This window comes from Cyclopterus lumpus, chromosome 8 (assembly GCF_009769545.1).
Source record: "Cyclopterus lumpus isolate fCycLum1 chromosome 8, fCycLum1.pri, whole genome shotgun sequence".
Classification (NCBI taxonomy): domain Eukaryota; kingdom Metazoa; phylum Chordata; class Actinopteri; order Perciformes; family Cyclopteridae; genus Cyclopterus; species Cyclopterus lumpus.
This window is the reverse complement of record NC_046973.1, coordinates 5997444-6018379: the sequence shown is the minus strand read 5'-3', so window position 1 is coordinate 6018379 and position 20936 is coordinate 5997444. Positions and strand designations below refer to the sequence as shown.

The 20936-nt window shown below is 40.7% G+C and overlaps 4 protein-coding genes across 4 annotated transcripts; 1 reads left to right on the top strand and 3 right to left on the bottom strand.

Annotated features, from left to right (window-relative positions):
* Positions 1-599: 599 nt before the first annotated feature.
* Positions 600-4956, bottom strand: elob (elongin B). The gene is made up of 4 exons (XM_034539225.1): positions 4848-4956; positions 2947-3081; positions 2242-2350; positions 600-2029 (listed from the first exon to the last, which is right to left on the bottom strand). The coding sequence occupies exons 1-4, from the start codon at positions 4848-4850 to the stop codon at positions 1917-1919; spliced, it is 360 nt and encodes a 119-aa protein (XP_034395116.1). The 5' UTR covers positions 4851-4956; the 3' UTR covers positions 600-1916.
* LOC117734896 (ubiquitin carboxyl-terminal hydrolase 37-like) lies at positions 4074-7344 on the top strand. Its single transcript, XM_034539223.1, has 5 exons — positions 4074-4967; positions 5597-5724; positions 6209-6321; positions 6433-6580; positions 6913-7344. The coding sequence occupies exons 2-5, from the start codon at positions 5715-5717 to the stop codon at positions 7092-7094; spliced, it is 453 nt and encodes a 150-aa protein (XP_034395114.1). The 5' UTR covers positions 4074-4967; positions 5597-5714; the 3' UTR covers positions 7095-7344.
* Positions 7345-10120: 2776 nt separating this feature from the next.
* zgc:153292 (uncharacterized protein LOC100003014 homolog) lies at positions 10121-15182 on the bottom strand. Its single transcript, XM_034540054.1, has 12 exons — positions 14830-15182; positions 13690-13891; positions 13497-13529; positions 13211-13326; positions 12711-12822; positions 12480-12512; positions 12351-12383; positions 12025-12258; positions 11278-11381; positions 10916-11081; positions 10760-10822; positions 10121-10578 (listed from the first exon to the last, which is right to left on the bottom strand). Exons 1-11 carry the CDS (start codon positions 14892-14894, stop codon positions 10778-10780), a joined length of 1143 nt encoding a protein of 380 aa, XP_034395945.1. The 5' UTR covers positions 14895-15182; the 3' UTR covers positions 10121-10578; positions 10760-10777.
* A 112-nt stretch (positions 15183-15294) lies between these two features.
* On the bottom strand, positions 15295-20317 carry rusf1 (RUS family member 1). The gene is made up of 14 exons (XM_034540053.1): positions 19966-20317; positions 19177-19254; positions 18979-19093; positions 18859-18904; positions 18699-18731; positions 18501-18606; positions 17993-18094; positions 16898-16968; positions 16619-16803; positions 16191-16248; positions 16046-16110; positions 15837-15959; positions 15689-15754; positions 15295-15589 (listed from the first exon to the last, which is right to left on the bottom strand). The coding sequence occupies exons 1-14, from the start codon at positions 20113-20115 to the stop codon at positions 15504-15506; spliced, it is 1284 nt and encodes a 427-aa protein (XP_034395944.1). The 5' UTR covers positions 20116-20317; the 3' UTR covers positions 15295-15503.
* Between the last annotated feature and the right edge of the window lie 619 nt (positions 20318-20936).

Genomic DNA, 20936 nt, shown 5'->3' with positions numbered 1-20936 from the left:
TGCCGGCTGCATCCAGAGTATTTTTCCCCGGCATAACGAACGCACATCAAACCCACGGGACTGCACCGCCCCAGACCAACAACACTGTTCCCCTGAAACGTTTTCTTTACTTTTAGTATAGGCTTTTACTTGTAATTCATATTGGTCTGTCAAATTTTAAAAGTCATTGCGGCCCTTGAACCAAAAGGTTTGCCCACCCCTGGACCAGTCCATTCATTAATTTAGAAAACAATCAACTAATGCATCTTCAATCAACATATGTGTTTGCAGTCCTAATTGAGTTACTCTTCACATATCTTAAACACATATTACGGGCTATTTATATCACCATATAACACAAATCAAATGTCTCCACACCCCAGAGAGATAATAAAAGCCATCCTATATTGGCTGCAGTTATGTATTAATTCATTGCTCCCCTCATCAGTCTGCCCCTTAACTCCTGTGCTCGCTTATGCTATGGTTTATGACGGTGACTCTTAATTAGCACGTTGAGAAAACACATAACATTGTATCGGCTTCTGTTTCAAATGAAATGCAAAACCAACAATTGATGCTGTTCCTCAAACTTTGCATTCAAAAACACCAGTGCACAGGGGTGAAAAACAGTTGTTTAATGTTAAATCAGTTACAAGTGCAACTTTGATCATGTCCCACTGTTTAACAGCCTCAATTTGCAAATGTTAAAGTCAATAATTTCATTCAACAACCCCAGTTCTAAATATACTTCCCCTTTGTAACTAATGGAGGGTTTCAGTTTCTTTTTTAATTGTAGTTTTTCTAGATCATGAGACCCAGTGTTGTACTTTGATTTGAAGTGAAGAGGAGTGTATTTCTAAATCCCATTTATATTTTAGGGGAAAAAAGTGTATGACGGTATTAATGGGGTATAATACAACACAAGTTGCAGCATGAACTAAACCTAAATGGGCAGTGATTCTGGGACATCTCATCACATCGCTACCCGTTTAACTTTAAACGCTTTCCTACGAACAATTAGCCACACTGCTTCAAGTCAGAGCATCTCCAAGATGTCATCGGCTACAATCAAACATTGGAGAGGAAAATTGGTTAGTCCCGACCTTTGTTAGTAAGGTAAAAAATAATTACTATCAATTCATTTTTGATTGCTGCTCTGCCTTTTCAACACCAGGTCCACGCCAGCATTACATGTGTTGTAGAAACCCACGACTGAGTGCACTCAGTCTCAGTAACGTCTGTGAGCAGCTACAGTAGGAAAACTACAACTACTGATAAGGAAATATACAAAGAAATATTCATCGTAATGCCTGATCTCCTGCCAACAAGTCAATCGGTTTTATCTCAGATCCATATTGTTCAAAGGTTTTGGAAAAACAGTAACATAGAAATTCACAAACCGAGCTATTGTCGCAACACATATCCAGGCCAAAGACCAAAAAACATGTTCAATCCTAGAAATAGTTTAATAAAGAAACAAACATAAAAGCCTAAAAATGTCCCACCTTATCAACTCCCAACTTTAAGCCAGCAAAATAAAAAACACAAGTAAGGTAGCAATAACCTTACCCCAAATAAAGAGTAGAATTTATTAAATACGAGGTACAACTTTTTATGTTCAGCCATTACCAATCCCATGGATGACCGACAGTGTCATGACAAGTCCGTCAGGTATCTCCGAAGGGTCTTGTGTGAAATTATCAATTTATCTAGCATGCGTTCACCGATTTCAGGCCAAATGAACCACTTTGAAGCACCCGCCCTCACATTTACAACAAGGGGAATCCTTGTTCATAATAGTTTGTGCCCAGCTGAAGATCTGTCGACGGCAAGGTAAAACTCACCCGCGGGGGCATCACAAAATCCAACCCCTCCCTCCCCCCGTGCATCCTCCCTCAGACCCCCTGTGCAGCCCTCTTGTTTCCCCGACCCCTCCCTCACTGTACAGACTGCTCGTTGGTTGTGCTGCCCGAGTCCTGGGGCTTCATGACGTCAGGGAGCTCTGGGGGAGTGGAGAAAGACTCGACCCTCAGCTGCTCGTATGAATCATCTGAAAGTGACAACAGTGAAGAGAGAGATAGAGAGAGAGAGAGAGAGAGAGGGAGAGAAAGAAGATACATCACAGACAATCTGAGCTACTATCGTTCAAAACAAACCTGCGTTGCTCAGACTGGACTGAGAGTGGCTGAATAAAACCAATGAATGGATGATGCTGACTGAAAATGGTCCGATATGGGGTTGAGTGAAGGGTAAACTACTCACCACTCAGACGGAAAGCTAACCCCACCGTGGCTGGGGCCTGAGGTCGAGCTGTTTGATTTGTAAAGCCACAATTTCCAAGAGTTTGCCCATCATTAAGCATCACGTCATCCTGGTGAAGAACATTTTTTTTAAAAGATAAAACGTAGTTTACAGACAGATATTCATTTTTTATTTTCCACATTATCAGACTTTTCAGACATGATGAAGAAATTCAGGAGAGAAAGTTGCCGGTGCAGTGAAATGCGTGAGGACTCATCTGTTTCACACAATACTCTGTTGTGAAACTACTTGCATTCCTCTTAGCCTGCATGTTTGCATTCAATGTCAGTTAAGTTTTAAGCTGAAAAAATCCTGCAACCATTGCCTCAATTAAATGATGCGTTTGTGCAGGTTCTGTTTGTCCAAAAGTCAGAAACCTAAATATAAATCCATTTCCTGTCATATATGACAAAGAAAAGCAGTATAATTGGCATTTTATGGTGAAATGACTGAAACTATAAATGTATCATCAATAGTTGCCTTTAAACAGCGTAGCTATCCTGAAACGTCTCACGGTATACATCTTCATATCGCCCACCCCTTCACTCTCCTCAATCACACAGCGCTAAAGCATAAATGTGAATTCTAAGATTGCTGAAGTGGGTCTGAGTAACAGTAAAACACAAATAAAGAAGCGGTTAGCTACATGTATGTGGTCCACTTTACCTTGTAAAGTTTCTGATCTTCAGGGGGCCTCTTTAAAATGCCTTCCACAATGCGCTTCAGTTCATAGACTGTGGTCGACTCTTTGGCATCAGTGAAGATGGTCGTCTTGTGACGTCGGATCATTAGAAACACATCCTGAAGAGAGATCAAGTGGAAAGCGTGGAAATGAGACACTGACGACTGCCAGGAATATTCACATCAGAAAAACATTGATGAAGTCCTTCTAACTTCTTTATATAATAGCGGACAGTTAAATCTAAAGCAACGAATCATATCCTAGTCTCAAGAAGTGAATTTACTCAAGAACACAACACAAAAAATGAACACTTTACATTTAACATCATTCCCATCTGGAGAGGATGGGAATGATCAATTGAAATCGGAAAAATTACTATAGCTGTCACACATATGTAGTGGAGCAGTATAAAGTTTCATAAAATGGAAACACTCAAGTGAAGTACAAGCACCTCGAAATTGTACTTAGTACAGGACTTGAGTAAATGTACTTAATAAATTCCACCACAGCATTTGCTAATATTGATAAAGTGAAACAAAAACATGGGTACACTAGTGCGATAGCTTTGGTGGATGGGTTTCGACCAAAACACCGACAGCATACTGAACCGCCACACAAAACAATGCCCGACAAAAGGTTATCAAATCAAACACTACAGTTACAGACATTATATTGAATATATTACATACAAAAACACAATCAGAGATCAGTTTAACACAATACTAAGAAACAACTATACCAATGTTCCCATGGATGGACTTGGTAGCGTTTAGTCCTCAACCTTATGTTTGATAAACCCAAGATGATTTAATTTTCAGGAAAAACATTTTACACTAGACTTATTGTACAAAACATTTAGAAAGTATTGACTAACTACAAACACGTACGTAACTTGCATATGGATATCTTAAGTCCAATTTTCATAGGATCATTATAATGCTCTCGAAGTATTTAAAAGCTTGTTTGTAGTGGTGACTGGTGGACAAATGATATGCTCTGAAAAGAGACACTCCATCTGTAACACGCAATGAACTTGAATAAGTAAACGTTTGCTTGTTCGTGCCTTGAAATATCTTTTGTTCAAGGCACGTTACCTTCTTACACACAATAACGTCTTACTTATCATAACGCCAGAGGGTTATGATGTTTGGCAGCTGTAGTGGTGGAGCTGACAGTGACGGTAGTTTAATGAATCGGTTAATAAGCCCATAAACAAAAGGATCATTACTCCATCACGTCACACTGATCTCTCCACCGAGGCTTTTCCAGACAGACGATGCGGCAGCTGCCAGCCGCGTCACAGGGAGCTAACGTGAATGACCAGCGGTGAGCTGCAGTAGCTTCCTGTGGGTCTGGATATCGAGCCCCTTCTTCCCGAGATACCACCTCCTAAACACACGTCGTGTGGTCTCATGTTAAACCCGCTTCATCCAACTGTCGTTACGTTTTAATTCTCCCTTGATAGATGATGATGTTGTTAACCGAGCTACCGCGACTGACAACTTCTGCTAACTAGCTAGCTAGCTTCCTTCGTGGCTAGCTGGCCATTTCATCAAAGCAACGTTGTGTCGGTTGCGCTGTCACTTATCCAAAAACAATGTACATGTATAAGCCCTCCGCTAACCAGCTGTCCACTCGAGCTTTATGAAGCGACGTCCAGTCGAAGCTACAGTGGTGAGGGAGCTAGCCCCCTGTTAGTCTAGGTTAGCTAAACAAAGACCTCAGCTTTTGGATGACCGTTTTTTTTTTTTTTTAGACCGGCCTGTTTCCGCTCCCGACAGTGGACGTTTAAACGCGTACAGAACGACTTAGCGACTAATTAAAGTTATGTTTGACGAGCCAACAGGCCTCTACAACTGGAGCTGTGTCGCTTTTCCTCACTCACCATTTCTTGCGGTTGGTTGCGCACAGTGTGGGGAGAAAAACGCCTCCACCGCACAGCGACAACTGTGAGCTCACAGCCGCTTCAGACTGCCACGCCTGCAGGTGGAGAATCTACAGACAGGTGGCGCTGCTTCTGCTTCTTATTCTTCTTCTTCTGGAGAAAATCACAATACACAATATATAACACAGAAAAACATGACAGGCATGACTCTACTTCCAATAACTTGATACTTAATAATAATAAAATAGTGTGAAGAAGAGGGAATACAATAATATTAAATAACAGAGAAGGTAGGCAATACAATCTTTAAAAAAAATGTTTTTTAATTCTGTAGCATATTAAGTATATGAGCACATTTCTTATTTTTAATCATTTGGATGGACTCAAAGTACTTCCTAAATTCAATCCAGCAAGGTTCAAATGATGATCAAGACCTCGAGGACTTAATGGATGTGAAATATTTCCGGTAAAATTAATACATTGAAAGTCCACTGAACTTCCTGTTTAAGATAAACATCACTTCTCCCTCCCTGGTGAAACCAACAGGTGTTTCTTTTCACTGGTTGGTTCTTTCATGAGGGAGGACTTCACAACAGAATGTCCTACATTATCATATTAGGAAATAATATACTTCTTAGACTTCTAATGTACAAATATAGAATAGAAAATTCAGCTGTTTCTGTTAATGGTCATCAATTGAATATGACATGTATCTGGTGTTCATTTCTAGTCACCCATTCTCTCCACAGAGTGTGTTTGTGTCTGGCTCTGAAGCTGCCCACACAGCTCTGAAAGGAATGCACTTCTACAGCCACCTCCAGGCCGAGGACGGTCACTTGGCCGGGGACTACGGCGGACCTCTCTTCCATGCTCCCAGGTAGCAGATCATCCTCCTCCATGTTCTTATATTTGAAATAAGGGATACGTTTGATTTAAAGTTGAAATTAAAAGACTAAATGCATTTTTAAACATTGAATATAACATCCACAGTTATAGTGTGCACCTACTCAATTCAACAATACATCCCACACATTTTTACAAAATAATCTGTCTGTGCATATGTAGTCTAGTAACAACCAATTTCAAGCACTAATATCATGACATCCATCCTTCAAACAATATGCAACTTTAAGCAACACGGGAGGTGTGAGTGGAGTCCTGTTGCTCAGTACTGTGCTAAGTACGCCCACTTTGTAACGGTCCAATCAAATGCAAAGGATTAGATTTAAATACTTCTTGTAACTGTACTCCGCTCGATTATTCTCTTCCATTGGATTATACTCCCAACACAGAAGTCACTGGGAATTTAAAGTTTGTGTGTGCGTGTGCGTGTGCGTGTGCGTGTGCGTGTGTGTTCGTAGAAGGATTGGAGGGAAAGTGGCCAACTCCAGCTGCAGCTCTATTCTCCTGGACTCCGACAGTGAAGGAGAGAACAGAAAGGTGTCTGCCTGATGATGACCACCGACGGGAAGAGGTAAGCGTTTGCTGTGACAGACAATGTCAGTTATGATTCAGCCTCCTGTTTTGTCTGTCGCTTGTGTCCTCGGAGAGGAGCAGCTGTAGATTCAGCAGACTTCGGTTTCAGATGAGTCGTCAAGAGGCCGAGCTCTCCTCTCGGCTCCATCCCTCCTGGAGGATGAGCCGACCAGCAGCCCAGGGCGTTGGACACTCAGATGCCCATGACCTAGCCTATCGTACAGATCTGCTGGAAACGGACAGCAAACAGCCTTCAGGTAGTCCAACCTCCTTTTGGTTAAGACATTCGGGAAATGGGGTTGATACTGGGGGCAGTCCTGTTTTTATCTTGTCTTTTTCAAATCAAACGCAGTATAATAGAGGGGTAGTGTGAATGTTGCATTGTGTTACCATGACTAGTACTGCATATGTCGATTGTCTTGCTAGTTCACACTTCACTGAAATCATTCTGGCTTTCTAGATCAACACAAAAACTGTGTTGGCCGAAATACGCGAAGTAGCGTTGCTATATCAAACTCAGGCATATGGGTGTTCACTAGTATTTCATTTATTACAGTGACTGACTTGTGTATGGCTCGATCTCGTGTAGATGTGCTGGATTCCCTGGACTTGACCATGGACGAGAACAAGGAGAACCAGACTCTAGAGAGCGTGCAGCAGCAATGTGAAAGCAGTCCAGTCTGGACCAGGAGAGAAGAACAAGAGCTACCACAGGTTCAGAGCCTCCAGGAGCATGTAAGATCACATGACATCTGGAGGGCTGTCCTTTAAGACTGGAAGTGTAGTAGTCTTTTACCTTTTCAGGCACCTTAACAGCACACTTGGGCCATTCCGACATCACGTAGTGTTGAACCATGTGCAGTTCTGCGCCCTGTAAGGTCTGCTGTTTGACCATGTTGAGCTTGGTCGGTGAAATGAGCCTCAACTCGTTGATTGCTTTCTCATAGGCTTCTATTTCATTGGTCGGCTCTGCGATTTCCTGTATAACAGTAGTCTGGGGATGTCTAGACCAGCGGTTCTCAAATTGGGGTAGTGTACCCCTGGGGATACGTGAAGGCACTCCAGGGTAGTGCGTGAGATTTATTAAAAAAATCCATTAAGAAATCCTTTAAAAATAGTTATTTAATAAATATTCAATACAATATAAGTGTAAGTTCATAAATGGAATTGTATATCCATCCATCCATCCATCCATCCATTATCACCCGCTTATCCGGTGTCGGGTCGCGGTGGCAGCAGGTTCAGCAGGCCGACCCAGGCCTCCCTCTCACCCGCAAAACTTTCCAGGTCATTCTGGGGGATCCCGAGGCGTTCCAAGCCCAGCCGGGAGATATAATCCCTCCAGCGTGTCCTCGGTCTTCCCCGGGCCTCCTACCAGTTGGACGTGCTCGGAAAACCTCTAATGGGAGGCGTCCAGGAGGCATCCTGACTAGATGCTTGAACCACCTCAGCTGACTCCTTTCGACACGAAGGAGCAGCGACTCGACTCCAAGCTCCCCCCTGATGTCCGAGCTCCTTACCCTATCTCTAAGGCTGAGCCCGGCCACCCTACGGAGGAAGCTCATTTCGGCCGCTTGTATCCGAGATCCGGAATTGTATATATTCTATATTAAATCAGACACTGATGGCACAGCACTGTGTATTGATGAAAGGATGAAAACAGAGCTACAGACGGACCTACAACGACAAGAATAACCTCAGAACTCTACCAGACCTTCAGCCTGGAACCAGCGTTGCTGTGAAGCTGGATGATGAGAGAGGCTGGACAAAGTCTGCTTCGGTCCTGAAGCAAGGTGACACACTAAGGTCATACCCAGGCCAGACGGATAAAGGAGTACTGCGCAGAAACCATCGCCATCTGAGACCTCTCCACAGCCCTTCAAAGACTTTCCAGGAGGGAAGGAACGGATGTATAGTAAACAATGGAGAATTGAGCTCACCTGGTTCTGATGCAGACACACCTCCAGTTACATCTCAAGATACTATGACACAGACTTCAACACGCATAACCTCCAGCGGAAGAGTTGTAAAACCACCAGACCGATACGGAGAGTATGTTCAGTAGTCAGGGCGTAGCCTGCATCAAGTGGCAGAATAATCCACTGCAGCTATGTTGGTGACTGGTAGTCCACCCAGATCCCAATAGTTCAGGTGTATGTTAAATAACTGTTTCATTCATAATAATAAAATTAAACTGTTAAGTGCCAGTCCCACCATAAGTTTAAATCCTGAAGAGATTTTGAAATTAAATGTTGTTATGAAACTGTTACTAAGAACAGTTAGTCATGCAGAAGATGTTGTTAGACAATATTATGCCTTTTGCAGCATGTCTTAAATTACTCTTTTTTTTCATTAAATTAAACTATTGTTTCTGACATGGACACGTTATCTCCCCCTTCAAATTACAACCCAATAGCCTATCGTGGGGCTGCACGGTGGTGTAGTGGCTAGCACTGTCGCCTCACAGCAAGAGGGCCGCGGGTTCGATTCCCGGTCGGAGCGGTCCTTCTGTGTGGAGTTTGCATGTTCTCCCCGTGGCAGCGTGGGTTCTCTCCGGGCTCTCCGGCTTCCTCCCACAGTCCAAAGACATGCTGCAGGTTAATTGATCTCTAAAATGTCCCATAGGTGTGAATGTGAGAGTGAATGGTTGTATGTCCCTACATGTGCCCTCGATGGACTGGCGGCCTGTCCAGGGTGTCCCCTGCCTTCGCCCTATGTCAGCTGGGATAGGCTCCAGCGCCCCGCGACCCTAATGAGGATAAGCGGTATTGAAAATGGATGGATGGATGGATAGCCTATCGTCATACTTTACGATATAATCCTCGGGCACTAGGACCTTGGGGAGGCTGCTGCTCTGACTCTCTCACTCTGCCAAGTAACGTCTTGGATTACAGCCAATGAGGTGAGGTGAGCTGACCTGTAAATCCAGGTAGTTACAGAATGTGGCTGTCTATAGTTGTTAACAAGTGTTACCTGCTTACATTTAGCTTTAAAAATGGCAAATGAAAGGGAAGTTAGAAACTGTCTCCTGTGTGAACGAGCAAATTCAAAATACAAGAAATAACTATCGACCTCTCTATTCTTTGCATTAATATAGATTATTATAATATTTTTTGAATGGTATATTTGACACAGAACTAGTTCATCTTTATCTCAGTGATAGTGTCCAAATGAGCATAAAATATCACTATGACCCTGAAATTCTGTCTCTTGTGTTATCATATACTGAATGCAAGCAAAACCACAGAGCTAAATCACATTCTTTCTGATTGAATCTATGACTATGAACTGTCGGAAACAATGGATATCAGGGGCCCCAAGAAAAATGGAACCAAGAGTGCCGCTCCCCTTGGGGCTTAGCCCCCCCCCTTTCTTTGAATCCTACAAACGCCCCTTATGTCCACCTCCCAGCCTGACAGCAGCTGTCACCACAGTGAGTGGAGCAGCTGAACAGCATCTGAGGGAAACTAATTAAGCAAGCTGACACAAGCTGTGAAGGATCAGGATTCCCTTTTTCCTCTTGTGGCTCCGTTGGCTGGTCAGCGGTCGATTCGTGAAACAGGAAAAAGTATTTTTACCATCTTTTTAAATGTAACATTTCTGAAGATTAAGAAGGTTCTTCGTAGAAAACATGACCTCTGAAACTCAGCTGTTGTGTTTGACATGTTTTTACTAAAGATTTCTAATGTGTGGATGTGTTTGTTTTTTTACCAGAACACTGTAAACAGAGAGGCTCCAATTTACACGTTAAAATAGTTTAAAAGTTTAAATCAAATCATGATGCTGACAATATCTGATACTGACAAATTGATTACACAGGAGTTTATTTGTCTACTTTTTTCATATTGCATACATAATCAAAACAATATTTTGTTATTTATTTACATTGTATACAAATGGAACAAAAACTAATTCTGGCACAGCAGCCTTAAATACAAATAAATCCTGATTTAAAACAGACCCATATGGTTCAAGCAGAAACTATCATCTCTTTTCTAAAGCTTGGTCGTGATGATTATGCTCTTTAAGCATAGTCAAGACAATTCATTGAAGTACAAAACATAATTTGTATTGAACAGACATGGCGATGAGTCATTGGCAGAGAGAACGATGATGTAGGAACACATTCCCACTGCGGCCATAAAGGACTCAAGAAGTCCAGCTCTTTCCATGACAATCCTCGATAAAGCCAAATACTCTTCCTCACCATTTTGTTAATAAAACCAAGCCCAATTTAAATTCCATATCGATTAACCTGAAAAATAATAAAACTGAGTGAGTAAAAATGAGCATTAAAGTGAAAATCCCCCATATTTTCTTAAACAGCTTAAATAGCAAGATGTTCCACAAATTCCTTTAACCCAGAAATAATTAGAATGTTACATTACATATTGTAAAAAAATAAAAAAAAATATATATATATATATATAACTCACCAAATAAACTTTAGATATCTATCTAACCACGAAAGCACTCTCTCGGATCTTGGTATAAGCGTACTGTGGAACAGAGAGGCAAGAACACAAGAGTCATTTTACAGTCTTACAAAACAAAAGCTCATCAAACCTCGAATGTTCAAGCCCTCCACTCACATGCAGTCCTCTGGGGGATTGGACGGGCTGCAGTCCCTTACAGCAGAGCACTGAAAAGGGCCTTTGCTGAGTCTTTGAATGCTCTTTGAAACACAGACTGAAAACCTTGGCAGGCAGGTAGATGTCCCAGTCAGCCTCATGCTCCTTGATGAGATCACTTACCATCCTGTCAAAGAGCAGCAAAAAGAAAACTTGTGTAGTCACGATTATTAGCTCAAAAGGAAAAACTTCACAGGATACACTTTATTTTACTGTATTTTCACTTATTCCTTTGTCAATTTAGAGCTAGAAGATGCATTAATGCAATACATACACCGTCCTTTACAGACAATGTGTATTGTTGTATTACTATAAGTACTGACCTGTCAATCAGCTGCTGTGTGATCAAATCCACAGTACCCGTCTGCTGATGATAGACGACAAGAGCGACGGTGACCTTCAGCTGATCTTTCAGTTCTCTGTTGATCTAGCATGGGGACGCATTCACACAGTGCATCTCTGTGAGACACTAGCAGAATAGGACAAAATACTATACAAAATACTGGCGACCGACAATGCCCCCCGTCACCCGACCATCTGTCACTCCGTGGAAATTCTCATTAAGAGGTTTTTTAAAAAGGGAACTTCACCTCCTTTTTATGTGGATGTTCAATCGCTGTTAAAGGCTAAAATGTCGTCAACTGAATCGATACATTTCTCAGAGTTGTGCCAGCAGTGCCTCCATGCATTGTCTGTGAGCTCCGAACCCCCCAGAGGCCATATCCTCTTGCACGGCTAATGCAGCCTCTGCCTCTGCTGAATTTATTCGGCCGTGTACTCTGGCTCGAATAAATATGGCTGTATATCCGAGTCAGCCAAAACATCCTTGTCCATAACATCCTTTGCACCGCACCGCACCAATCCAAGCTGAGGTTAATTCATCCTCGTGTCCCACCATGTCACTGCCATGTCAGGTCAATATAGCGCGCACTGAGGAATCTATTCAGGAATCTACATTGAGGAATCTATTGGTCCAATCGACACATTTACCATCAACTCTTTATGGAAAACTTTTAATTTAAGCTCTCGGTATCAAATACTATGAGCAGTTCGATCAACGACGCACTCACTTTGTGAACTATGTCATGAGGCAGTCTGGAGAGGATCCTGATCGGGTATCCGAAGTGGGCGATGACGTCCACGATGTGCTTCGCTACATCCGAAGGGAGGGACGACTGCATCGGCACAGCTTCCACCCACTTGGAGAAGTAGTCCGTCACAGTCAAGATGTACTTGTGTCCGTTCAGCGTTTGGGGCAGCGGCCCTCTGACGTCCAGACCAAGCCACTGCCACGGCTCCTGCACCTGCCAGCACGGCATCGCAGTAATAATCACCATCACTTTATCTTGTGTTGATTAATGTTGCTGTACTTTCAGGCAATCCGGTCGGAACTTACCTCGATCACCTTCTCGGGATCTTCACAGTCCGTCTGGGAACATTAGAGACGAGCACTTGGTTAAAATACTTCATAATAGAGAAGACAAATATGAAAGATAAGGGATTTAAAATCACAAGGACTACTTACACTCAAATCATCATCTGGAGCCCACTGAATATCCTGTTGGTGCGTGTGAAAAAATTACACAGTCAAATTGGATAAAGTGCAATAATGAAAGTAAACATCAGACAACAATGTCATACCACAATTGCCATAATGTGTGCTAAATATAAACAAAAATAGTGAGATTAACAAGTAATCAAAACATGTTGAGTAAATATACTACATATATAATATCCAATATATAATAAAACCTACCCGTGGTGCACAGTAGTCTCCATGGAAGAAGTGTGGAAATGACTCTATCTTCATCAGCCCTTCATCGACGATAATCCTCCATTTGTCATTTGACTTTTTGGGGTCTTTGTCCCTGAACATAAAACCAGAACAGGTCAACACATTGAAGAGCCAACAATCCAAATATGTACAAACTCCATAAAAAACTCTCAATACAGAAATGTATTTATAGAATTCTACTATACACTATAACAGTTACTGGTTAACCTTACAACCCTAATTCATGGCTTTCCTTCTCGGCTTCTCCAGACAATCGTACAAATGCAAGAAAATCAAAGGTTCTGGTAAAAAGTGCAATCATTTCTCAAAAGAAACTGCTTAGTAAGAGGATAAATATAATATATCAAGACAGATGTGTGTATCACTTGTCAGTGTAATATGAATGTTTTCTGGCTGTCTAACTTAAGTGCATGAGAGGAAGGTGTGCAGAGCTAACGAGTGCCAGACGCTATGCGGCGTACCCGGCGGGCTCGTCCTCCGTTTGGCTGGGCTCTTGGCTTTGGACACTTCTCTTTAAAGCAGGATGGATCGTTGGAGACTGAGCTGGACTCGTCTGTGAGGCTTTGACACCGGGTGACTGGGATCACAATACACAGAAACAACACACACGGTCATCAGAAACGGATTGTCATTGTTATAAATGAATACACTGACTCTGTGGTGCTGAAGTGAAGTAAAGACAGAATTGAATTAAGAAACTGAATTACAGAATTTGAACAGATAAACGTTAATATAATATGCTCTCACCTTGAATCTCTTACTTCTTGGGTTACTGGAAGCCTATATCGAGAGGATGGATTTATTTAGAGAATTATTATACAGAAGAAAAGGAGTATCTGGACTATTAAAGCGTTTCACTGTCTGACTTTTTCCACTCTGTGAGGCAGCTGATGATTCATTCTTCACTTGCTCCACAGACACTAAGTGACGAAAAACAAACCTCTCTTTTCTGTGTACTGCCAGGGGATGAAAATATGGTGGGAACTGCATCGTCCCGGAGTTTCACACATTTGCCTGTCCTGTCAATGTATTGTTCCTCGAAATGATTGATGCACAGCACCGAGAAGCGAGACGGGGTCCAGTCCTTCAGCTTCATGTTAAGAAGCCATTTCTTGAGCTTTCGGGGATTGTAGAGGGGAAATCTGTAGAAGCCCACAACTCATTAAAACATTGAACTCCATATAAAGTCAGTATGTTTTGCCTTAATATTCATATTGGCTGAATGTCTTCATAGTGAAACATTAGTGCCGTTATATTTAATAACTATTGCATGCACAAGGCCAGCCAGTACTGTACTTCACTAAAGATTTAACTATTTTTAGTGTTGCAATGTTTATTACTAGTGTGATGGATGTAAGCTAAACATATAGACTGTTGCAAAGTGGTGGACATGTTTTGTCTGGATCAAAGTTTATTCTGTCACATAAATCATATTTATACTCTTTAAGCAGGAATATCTTTCACTGCACTGACCATTCATTCATAAGTTATTCCACCCCTTTTATTTATTTTTCCTGATCGGCCCAAAGTCTGATGGAAAACACCATGAGTGAGTTAATGCAGAGGTTAGCTTCTGAATCGCAGTTTCCGGTTTGACATTAAAAGGGTCAAATTAAAAGAAACTTGATGCTAAGCGGCCGTTTTCATTTTATGAAACCTTTAATCCATTTGTGTAAATACCAAAGAAAAAAGGATATTACACCGTTTATTCACACCTAACTTAGGACAATATGGCCTCTTTTAAAAACAACCATACTTAGACAGATGTACAGACTGTCATCCCAGAGATGCATTTTATTATCACATCCTAAAGTCTGCCTCGTCTCAACTGGGAAATGCAGCAAACTGAGAGGCTTTTTACTTGAAAAGTCAAGTTGTCTGAATCTAGTTCGCGTATGGCTCAAACCCTTCATCCTTAAATTATATTAAGATAAAATATTAAAACGTGCTGGAAAGACTTGGAAAGGAAAACCCAGTAACTGATGCATTTCGTGCTGCTGTTTATGTTAGCTTTATGTTAGCTGGCTTGACTATTCATGAATCTGCCGGCTAGTGACTCGTGACAAATGTTAATACTCACTTAAAATACTTCACATCTGACTTGCTGGCGCTTTCGCAGTCGTAGGCACATTTATATCTTCCCATTTAGTGCACAATTGTGTTTAATTTGCGTCCACACAGACGGATTTTGTTGCCAACAGATATTTGAGCGACCAGCCAAGCTAGCTATAATACAACCGTAACATCCGGTCCCAAACTCAAATATTTGGAAACTTGGCATTCAAAAAATCCAATAATACATCTTACAACAATTACATCGCAATTGGACGTCTACAATAGTACATGTGTGCTTGTCTTGTCTTGTTGTTGAATATACAACGTAATTTGTTAATGATACACAAGCCGGAAATGCATATTTTTAGCTACTACATAACAATATTGTTAACTTGATGCAACGGTTTCAACAACGGATGTTTCTTCTTCGTGTCGTATTTATTTGCACATGAACGCCCTGCAACGTCACCTCATGGATGAAAGATAGAAGGGCAGTCAGTTATATTTTATTTGTATGACACATTACATTAACTTTTGTTTTTGTAAATACCGTGAAAAATATTTTTAACAAATATAGATTTTCTCTGTACTTGTATCATACACACAGAATCAATCAAACAATAGGGACTTAAAAAACACTTTTTGATTAACATGGAAACTATGATAAACAATGAAAAATGGCTGCAGATGTCAGACAGCTCAGTTGTTTTTTGTTTTCCACTCGACCCGCCACTCATCCCAGTCCAGTAAGTTTCGTTTTATGTCCCATCCTGCAGCTTCCACACCTGGAATTTACATTGGCAAACATTATGTTTTCTATTAGTAAATTACACAAGAACAAGTTGGTGATTAGTAGGTTACAACAGCTTTGTGTGTGTGCTCACCTTTGAGAAATGGATTGAAAATCTTGTCCATCATCTTGTGACTTTCATGCACCATTTCCCAGTTACCTTTAAAATAAAAAAGCGTGTAAAGGAGAGAAAGCACAGCTATTATTGTAAAGTAAAGAAATGAATGGAGGTCAAGGCTCACTTTGTGTTGGAGGGTCTCTGGAAGTTGGAGAGCTCAACTTGCTGCTGAGCCACACAGCTTGGCTCATGGCTCTGATTTCATCTTGTACTGACGCTTCCGGTCCCAAACAAACACATACGCAGCCTGAGGGGAATACAGCAGAGGTATTAAATAGCATTCAAACTATGACATATGGCTCTTAAACACATTGTTGTTCTGTGAATACATGCCATTTCGTACTCCCAAAAGATAAGGCATGTTGTTTTCCTTCAAAGCCAAATTGAGATCCTCTGGGCTACAAAATAAAAAGCAAAATTAGACTAAACGGTGTTATTGTGTGTCATTTTTCATCATATGAGCAAAATATAAATTCACCTTTGTACAACTTCTTGTAGCCTCACTCCAAGTTTGATTGGCACAGTTTTCCTTAACTCTGTAAACAAGCAGACACATCTATTGTTCTGAATGCACAAAACTAACATATTAATAATTACAATATTAATATGTTTGAATGGCACCTTTCCAAAGCAATGTTTACAAGGTGCTTCACAGGAATAAAACAACAAACCACAGAATCGTAAACGTGTTATTAAAAAACAACAAACAGCAGCACCATGAGTAAAACAATACACAATTAAACATAGCAATTGAAACCAAAACAACAAATATATATATACACATACACACACACACACACACACACACACACACACACACACACACACACACACGTAATATACACTGTGTCTCAATGCTTCAATAATTGGACACTTGAATTAGTCATGAAGATGTCAGAAGATTACCCAAGAAAACTGGTTCTCTCCGATTGGCCTCCAGTGGACTCAGGACCCGTCTGTCTCTCAGGTACTGCTGCAGCACAATCAAAAGCCGCGCCTCATTTAAGGTTTCCATGACAACCGAGCGCACAGCCTTGTAGTTGGCAAAGAGGTGGAGGACGGTGAAGAGGAGGAAGAGGCCGACTGTCAGTCTGAGGGGACGGAGGGAGGTATAACATTTTGTTTTCTTTAAGACCCTGTGCAAGATTCTTATGGTGACTTATATACGTTTTCTAGAACACCTACATTGGATTATCAGTGACGAGGGGGATGAGCATCAAACTGATCAGCAGTCCAGCCAGATTCACTAAAGTCTCCTGTGGAAAATAAAAGAAGTGAAGACGAGACAAACAAACAAACACACCCAATCCGGAAACGTTGTTTTGATGATTTTGCAGATTTCTGTTCAGAGTTATTATTAATTTAAACTCCAAATCCTGCAGTGCAAACAGCTGTTTCTGTCTTTTTTAAATGAAGACTTTTAGACATGTCCCAACAGGAAAAAATCCCATCTGTAAATAATAAAATGAATGATTGCCGAGTTCCATTTAGCTGCTTCAGTTTCAAGCTCCTGGTATTGTTCATGCTGACTCAAAAGAGAGAACAGAGCCATCGTTCAGTCAAAATGTATACTTTATGTATATGGGATGTGCCACAGCAAGATAATATATACTGTATATTGAGTTGTAATTAGAGTAAATAGTTTACTACTTCTCTCTGGTATAGTCAAAATAGAAGAGTGCATGAATGGGTAAAGGAAATAGAACTCTGTATGTACCACAACTGTGCACAATGTTGTCCATCATAGGAATACAAGATTAATTATATGCACATCACGTATGTGAGAGGCTATCAGAAAAACAGCGTTTAATAAAGAAAAAGGTAACGCCTCCACACTATTGGATCTTCTTCAGGTCAGAATGTTTGAAAAGTGGAAACCATGCACATATTTATACAATTAAGGTAAACTTAGGCTTTATGACGGCAGGCGTGGTTCATCCAAAATCCAAAAACAATTCAATAAAGTACATAAAAGCAGTGATACAAATGCCATACTTCTAATTATCGGACATATATGGTATTCTAAACCTTATGGCAAATTCATCATCACACATACCAGAAATTAGTTTAAAAAAAATAAAAATAAATATTGAATACATGTTTAGAAATGTTTAGAAAACATTATCAGATCACAATAAAAAGTTATAGTTATAGCATGCTTTCATTTGTACAAATCTGTGTGCCATGGCATGGAGTAGTGTGCAGGCGCTATACCTTCCTCATCATCACCCTGTTCACTGTGGTTCTCTCCACGATAAACAGTTATAGGTCATAAAGTACCTGACTGCCATCTTTGGCAGAGATGTCGGCCATGTTGTCTCTGCGGGCCTGATGAACAGTCAGAGCCGCTCTGGTCGCACCGCCTGCCACTCCAACAAGAGACTGGAGAAGAAAACCACACATAAGTCAGCTGGTGTTTATCCTTTAAGTCCATTGAGAATTTAAATGGTCTAAAACAGTATATTTATCAGCTTATAGCCTCGTTCCTGAACAGTGAATCCCCACTTGCATCTTAAATTGTTTCAACAATTCAAATTGTGTTAATAATAAAAGGAAATGAAGTTGAAATAGCAATGCATTCTGATCAACAGGCAACCAAGTTTAGGCCAGTGGTCTTTTAAGACATCTGACCCCTGTTATATTAGAATTGTTTGGAGGCTTTGGGTGTATAATTATACAATAACTAGTGAGCAAAAAACACTTATTTATCTTTGAGAAAAGCAAATTAGGTTTGAGGTTTTTGTCTTCATCACAGCTGATTTAAATCATTTAAAGTGTTTATTTTTACCTTGAATATTCCTGCTGTACAGACAATCAGGGTGAAGCAAGCAGGAAAGTATGGAGCTAATATTTCCATGAACATGGCGATGTCGTTGAGAACATCAGCAAAAAGCCTGGCAAGAAATTGAAAGACAGAAGTTTGAATGGGTTCATATTAAATTAGTTAAGTAGACTGACCAAGTATTGTTTTTAACACCATGCTGACCTCCATTTTTTGGCCTCAGAGTCCAGTTTACTCCTGGAACAAAGACAAAGAAACTGATCAAGAAGAGACATTTACATCAGTGAAAGTAAAGCAAATAAAAAAGTAAAAATGGAGAGCATCTAAACATTGAATTTCATATATATTTTAGATACAAGCCTACCCTTTCTGCCAAGCGAAGAGGATTCTTCCCAACATGCCAGTTCCATCTGCAGGGAAAACCATATGTTTGCAGGCTGCACTCAAGCAAGAGTAACACACATGTATGGTGTTTTTGAATCACCTCTGAGTAACCAGGTGACTGTGGCTGCAGCTACTGTTGCCTCTTGGTTTCCAACCCCGACACCTCTGAGGGACGCCTGCGTAGCCAGAGTCCCTGACAGAGAACTGGCGAACGCCTGAGAGAGAGTGAAGAGTGTGGATGCAGAGTTTTAATCTCACGGTGATGATCTCAGAAGTGGTAATGCATCATTTACTCTACCTGCACAGTATCCCAAAACTGGTACTGCAGGTAATCACCACTGACGCTCTCTGGATAGCCTTGAGGCAGAAAGACACTCTGGAAAAAAAGAAGAAAAAAAGTGAGTCTGAGGGGAGAATGGATAAGCAGTAATCGTAGCAATTAAAGAATGAATGATTAAAGCTTCCATTCATTGGTAGAGTGCACTCGAGTCGGAATACTTTGAGTTTCAGTCTTAAAAATTGTAATCTCCACTACTGATGTAGAAAAGAAAAGAACGGACTAGAAGAGAATGGAATTATTTTGATGTATATGTGAATGCTGCAAACGGATATTTTAATATCGTTAATATCATTATTAATTGGGTTGGGTTTTGTGTCCCTACTTATGTTATACAATTAAAATAGATACAAATTAAATCTTATTTCCATCTTATTTTAACAAGTGTGTTTTGTTTTCCCATCTTATTTTCCCTCTTTGTATGTTGATTATATGCCTATTTATTTGTATGAAAAAGGTGCTATATAAAAGGTGCTCTATAAAGTTGATTATTACTATTATTATTTAGTTGATTCCCCCACAGTGTTGCGTGACAGGAGAAAATACTGTTGGAACTGGTATTTTTAATTTGTTTTCCAGTCCAGAAAAGCATAAGTGACCCTCGACCCTCGACATCTATTCGTAAAGAGGGCTTTCTACAACCTACAAGCATATGCCAGTCATAAATAGTAGCCCTCTCAGACATTTTGACACAATCAAGCTTTTGTGTCAGGAGATTAAACTTTTTGTGGAAACGTTATAAATCCTTACTTTAAACACTCCAACAATAGAGTTTCCTCTTGATTCCCCTTCACCCCCATCTCTTCTCCTCTCCATCACTGCATCCTTTGCAAAATACTTCCAGGACCCTGCACTGCCATATCGCTCTGTGGCCAAAACGACCCCTCTAGCTGACTCCATTCAGACCGTTAGGAGCAGAAAAACTACACTTCAGACTAAACTAACAAAACCAAATACACTGCAGTCTGAAATATGCTGTAATGTATTCAGTTTAAGTTCATTTTGGTTCCGAACAGGCTGAAACTGGACATAGACTACGTGTCGTCCTTTCTGTCGTGGTTTTCATCGAAGCACTTCCGTGTTTATTTCCGCCCTCATTCCTCATTGGTCGATTAGGATTGTAAGGCGGGGCTCCGATATAGACGTCAACAACTAATTTATACTCACTTATAAGTCCTTTTTGATGATACATTTACATTATGAATGCTAAAGAGTAAACATATGCCTAATGCATTCTACGAAAGAAGAAACATTTCTTCTTGAGGAAAAACTTTTTGGAACATTCTATAGGTGCTTAAGTACTCATCAAAAGTATATTGTGTAAAACTAAATCATGTTAAAATTGAATGTAAAAGTGCACACTAAAAATCAGTTAAGGAATGTAACTCAAGTACTGTGCTTAAATACAATTGTGAGGTACTTCTACTACTTGAGTATCTGTGGGTATCGTGTTATTTGTTTGGGGGTCGATGCATTTAGATAAAAAATGTCCACCAGCCTTCGTCACTCTGAGAATCTGAGAACCTTCATTATTACTCTGAAGCCGTGCCAGCAATTAACTGATACAAGACAAAGCCAGTTAGTCGTTACAACCCAAATTAATCAACCACCGTATCCCAATACACTAAAGGTTTGACATGAATCCAGAGATTAAAAACACATTTTCTTATAGAAGTTTGCGCTGGTGGCTGCATGGACACAGAGCCATGCAGCAGAACCCT

Bases quoted from the DNA above. Each gene is read 5' to 3' on its own strand.
- zgc:153292 (XM_034540054.1), bottom strand. From the start codon at position 14,894: ATGGGAAGATATAAATGTGCCTACGACTGCGAAAGCGCCAGCAAGTCA. The intron at 13,892-14,829 runs GTGAGTATTAAC...GGGCTTCTACAG, and splicing joins TCAGATGTGAAGTATTTTAA to ATTTCCCCTCTACAATCCCC. The intron at 13,530-13,689 runs GTTTGTTTTTCG...CTCTCGATATAG, and splicing joins GCAGTACACAGAAAAGAGAG to GCTTCCAGTAACCCAAGAAG.
- LOC117734896 (XM_034539223.1), top strand. The intron at 6,322-6,432 runs GTAAGCGTTTGC...CTTCGGTTTCAG, and splicing joins ATGACCACCGACGGGAAGAG to ATGAGTCGTCAAGAGGCCGA. The intron at 6,581-6,912 runs GTAGTCCAACCT...GATCTCGTGTAG, and splicing joins GGACAGCAAACAGCCTTCAG to ATGTGCTGGATTCCCTGGAC.
- rusf1 (XM_034540053.1), bottom strand. From the start codon at position 20,115: ATGGAGTCAGCTAGAGGGGTCGTTTTGGCCACAGAGCGATATGGCAGT. The intron at 18,732-18,858 runs GTAGGCTTGTAT...TCTTTGTTCCAG, and splicing joins CTCTTCGCTTGGCAGAAAGG to GAGTAAACTGGACTCTGAGG. The intron at 18,095-18,500 runs GTAAAAATAAAC...TTTCTTCTCCAG, and splicing joins GTACAGCAGGAATATTCAAG to TCTCTTGTTGGAGTGGCAGG.
- elob (XM_034539225.1), bottom strand. The intron at 2,351-2,946 runs GTAAAGTGGACC...GTTCTTCACCAG, and splicing joins AAGATCAGAAACTTTACAAG to GATGACGTGATGCTTAATGA. The intron at 2,030-2,241 runs GTGAGTAGTTTA...TGTCACTTTCAG, and splicing joins GTTAGCTTTCCGTCTGAGTG to ATGATTCATACGAGCAGCTG.